The sequence below is a fragment of the Tetrahymena thermophila genome (genome assembly GCF_000189635.1).
Source record: "Tetrahymena thermophila SB210 genomic scaffold scf_8254788, whole genome shotgun sequence".
Classification (NCBI taxonomy): domain Eukaryota; phylum Ciliophora; class Oligohymenophorea; order Hymenostomatida; family Tetrahymenidae; genus Tetrahymena; species Tetrahymena thermophila.
In genome coordinates, this window is record NW_002476544.1 from 7,483 (window position 1) to 12,049 (window position 4,567).

The window sequence follows — 4,567 nt, forward strand, 5'->3', positions numbered from 1 at the left end:
ATTTCAAGTAATTTTTTACAAAAATTTTTAAAAAAATGTTTTTTATTAGAAATTTAAAAAAAATAGATAGCCATATTGGACTCAAATAGATCTTTGAAATTTAATAATATTAATTAACAAAATTTGGATAATTAAAACTTTTTAAATCTTTATTAATAAAATGATTATCATATTTTATTTTCTTCTTTACCAGATTATTATACTTTCTAAATATCAAAAATTATTATAAAATAAGATCTTATAAGTATGGTCTAAATAATAAAATAATTTGAAAATTTTTCTACCATCTATTCATTAGTTTATTATTCAGAATTGCTTAATTCTATTATTATATAGAATTAAGAGCATTTCAACTTAGAAATATTGATGCTAAATAAATAATCAGAATAAATAATATAAACAATGAATATAACATCAACATAACTAAACTCATTTTAACTATTTGAAGATAATGACACGAATTCTACTATAGCTTTTATATTTTCAGAGACTCTTTAAATAATAAATATAACAAATCTTTTAATTTTTTAAAATTAAAGATAATAAGAAAATATTTTACATTAATTCTAGCCTTTGAATTATACTTATATTACCTAGATATCACTTATTAATAGTGTAAAAATTGTGAAAGATCAAAATACTATGGATTTTTTTGTATCACAAGTCTTATCTTATTATTCTTCTAATTAATAATTTATGAGATTTAGATATAATCTAACTGATTTTACATATTAAATCAAATACTTAGCACCATATTAATTTAAAACCCTTTATATATTTAATATGCATGAAATAAAGTAAAATCAATTAGCTGTAACAATTTCGAATGTTAGTAATAATTAATCATAGATTTATATTTTTGATGGTGAGTAAAGTTTTGTAGATTAAACTATTGGATTTGTTATGATTTAAGAATCAGCTTAAGGATATCAAAGAGCCCCTCAAATTAACACTCAAATTTTAAAAATAAAGCAAAATGGAAACATTTCATAAGGAACTTCTTAATTTGTTTAGTTAATAAATAATAAATATATTATACTTTAATCATACATAGGTTTAACATTATACCACTAAATTATTGACATAATTCAACAAAAATAAATTTTGTCATATAATTACAGTTATATTTATTATAAGTATCATTTCATTTATATTGAAAAAAGAAATATTTTAATAGTTAAAAACGTTCCTTAAATTTATAATTTAGATAACTCAGAATAGCTTATAAATAATGATTAGGATAATTTAGATTTTTACAATTTTGTAATAATAAATGATGATTATCTAATTTATCAGTCTTATAATGATTAATAGGAAGCAATCTTGATTAAATTAGATTTATCTACAACTTAAAAAACTCAAATATTTAATTTTTAGTAAAGTACATACACTTTATTTTGGACTATAGACACTAATTAAAACTATCCCCTCACTATTAATAATGATATTATTTATTTCTGTGATTAAATTTACTAATAATTTTGTAGACCTTTCTCTTTAAATCAAAAAAATTTTATTATTAAACCAACTGAGTTCTAAATATTCCCTCTAGCTAATCCTACAGCTGCATATTAAAAAACAAAAGAGATATTTATGTTTTACTATGGAACTATATTAGTATATTCTTATGATTTACAAAGCTTAACTGAATTAAATCTTGGGATATAGTATCCATCTTCTTCAATCTACTATTTAAATATTTTTTAAAATGATAGATTTGTATTTTACTATGATTAATAAAACTTTTATAAATTTGACATGGAGCTTAAATCATTTTAGATTTTAGAAGCTGCTACTTATTCACTTTATAAGATACTAAAGTAAATTAATTTTTACAGTTTGAGTAATACTTCCTATGTAAAAAAATCTGGAAATATAATTGATATTGATAATATGATTATCATCAAAACTTAACAAGAAGATAATAGTTTAATTGGCTAAATAAATATGGATGATACATAATTTCATATATTTTAATCATAAAATGGAGTTTATTGGCATAGAAATTTGTTTAACATACCTTTTTAAGTTCTAAATCTTACTTCAAGTTAAATTATTTAAGATTATTATTACGAAAATGGAAAAAATCTAATAGCCTTATATGATAGTAGTTGTAAATGTATCTAAATTTTTGATATAATAAAAAATAAAGTGTTAGATATAGGAAATCAAGACATAGTTGAAAGCGATTTAATTTTACCAATAAAGATATTAAATTGGGATGAAAATAGTTATATATATGTGCAAGGATCAAATATTAATTTTTTCAATCCAAAAATAAATTAATAAAATAAATTAATTGCTAAGTTAGAATCAAATATCATAGAGTATTAATTTTGTATGCAGCAATAAATCATAGTTGCTAAAACTTAAAACTAAAATTTATATATCATTCAAGTAATTAATTTTAATTTATAAAATATATTTTAATTTATAATTTAAACATACAGACGCAAATAGGGGTTTAATTACAAGTAAATACAAGCTTTTAGTATGAGGGAGATTAGAAAATTTTTCAACTTAAATTTAATTTGGTATGCTCTGAAAGCCTATTAATTATTTATTCTCCTGTTGTGAGAACTTTAGACTTAATTTCTGGTTAAGATATATTATATTTTCAAAAAGTAATTGAATTATTTATGTTAAATATTTATTATAATTATTTTTAAAATTTCTATTAATATTAATTAATTTTTTATTATAGTTTTAGTCAAAATACTCATAATATATAAACTACCTCTAAGGTATCCCACTAATAAGCATCAAAGACTAGCTATTTATATGCTTCTTAGAAGAAGGATGGAATTACTTTCAAAAAAATAATTTTTCTAATCATTTGACTTTATTTGATTACAGATAAAATAATACAAATATTTATTATGATATCAAGTACGAAATATTAATTGGAGTTACTGGTGCAACAAAATAAATTAATATTATAAATGTTCCTGGAGATCAGGTTTTATTTACGTACAATACAATAAATTCTTTTTTGTAAGGAGCTACCTATTATTATTAGGAGTAAGCTAGCTTAATTTTAGTTGATTCAACTCCTATTATTTACTTATGCGACTATCTATAAAGAAATGTCACAACTTTCAATACATTTATCAAAGATACTTAGGGAATTTAGATGGAATAAAACAAATAGGTAATCTTCTTATATTCATACAAATTTATTTCTGCTCTAAAATTTCCAGAAATGTAGCTCATTGAAACTTTATCTTTACAATAATATGATTAGACAAATATTTTAAACATATTTATTAATTCACAAATTTCGATATTGATAGTGTAAACAAGTACTGCTTTTATTAGCTTTGATCTAACAGAAGTACTCTATGCAAGCGAAACTAACTTATTGTAGTATTAAAAAATCTAAAATATATACTTAAATGATGAATATTAAGTTTATTATAGCTTATCTAATCTCTCTTTGAATTTATTCAAAAATGCATAAATTGTTGATAGTTTGATTTTTGAACCCTCTTAATAAAATGTTTATCCATATTTCACAGAACCAATATTAGTATCTGAAAATGAATTCATATACATTACATATAATTAATTAAGGTTTATTTAAGTAAATTTAGAAACAAATTCTTTAACATAAATATTTGAAATTACATTATAAAATACACCTGATAATTACTTTTTTGATTCTATATTGAATTAAGTATTTTTGCTTTATGCTTAAGATTTCAGATTATATGCTTTTAATTTATAAAACTATTCATAAGGTGAAGTTTTCTTAACCAATTTATAGGAGTTTGACACATCTTAATCGTTTATTTGCAGTTAATTTATAGTTACAGCATCTATTAATATCATTTAAATTTACAACATTTAAAAAAACATAATTAATATTATTGAATTACTTAATTTAGGTTAAATAAAATAAATTTTTAAATTACAGATCAGTTAATTTGAAAATGATATTTTTAAAACTCCGTTTGAAAACTATGGTAGAATTAATAAAATGGATTAAATATAAGAAGGATAGTTTATAAAAAATATATTTGTCCTTTAATAAAATAGCGATGGCTATATTATTTCTATTGTTGATTTAGTAAGTAATAAAGTTATTATGTAATAATCTATAAACGAATATAAAATCATCAACATAGTATGTGATCCTTTTAAATAGATGATATATATTGTTAGCAATTAAGCAATTACCAATATTTTTAGTTATACATTAGAATTTATTACTTCAATATCAAATCCTTGCTTAAAGTAAGCATTTATATCTTACGATGTTAATTATATTTATTCTATATGCCCTAATGATATAATTGTCTATAATAGAATAAGTTTTCAGCAATAATTTTATACGATAAATAAAGGTATCTCAGAAGCAAATAATATAATTAATATGAACTATAATAATTATATTATTATCGTTTAAAAAAAAAAATTGTCTGTATTATAATTGAAATATAATGATAATTATAAAATGGTTTATGAGTATTATTAAGATAATTTATTTATATAAAGTTTTTAACTTATTAAGGACTCAAGTAATCAAGTTTATGCCTCTTTGATAGTATCTAGCTATGATAATGTT

General features: G+C 20.0%; 1 protein-coding gene across 1 annotated transcript in view; it reads left to right on the top strand. All coding sequences in view use genetic code 6, as the record gives it.

The window, feature by feature from the left end:
• Positions 1–3,979: 3,979 nt before the first annotated feature.
• TTHERM_00258260 (transmembrane protein) overlaps positions 3,980–4,567 on the top strand; it is a gene marked incomplete at both ends in the record, with an annotated part of 2,978 nt that continues 2,390 nt past the window's right edge. Inside the window, 4 exons of the mRNA XM_001008975.3 lie at positions 3,980–4,073; positions 4,203–4,258; positions 4,309–4,346; positions 4,498–4,567. The exon at positions 4,498–4,567 is cut by the window's right edge and continues 122 nt beyond it. Of these exons, the coding sequence (XP_001008975.3) occupies positions 3,980–4,073; positions 4,203–4,258; positions 4,309–4,346; positions 4,498–4,567 (258 nt within the window). The remainder of the gene's footprint in view (positions 4,074–4,202; positions 4,259–4,308; positions 4,347–4,497) is intronic.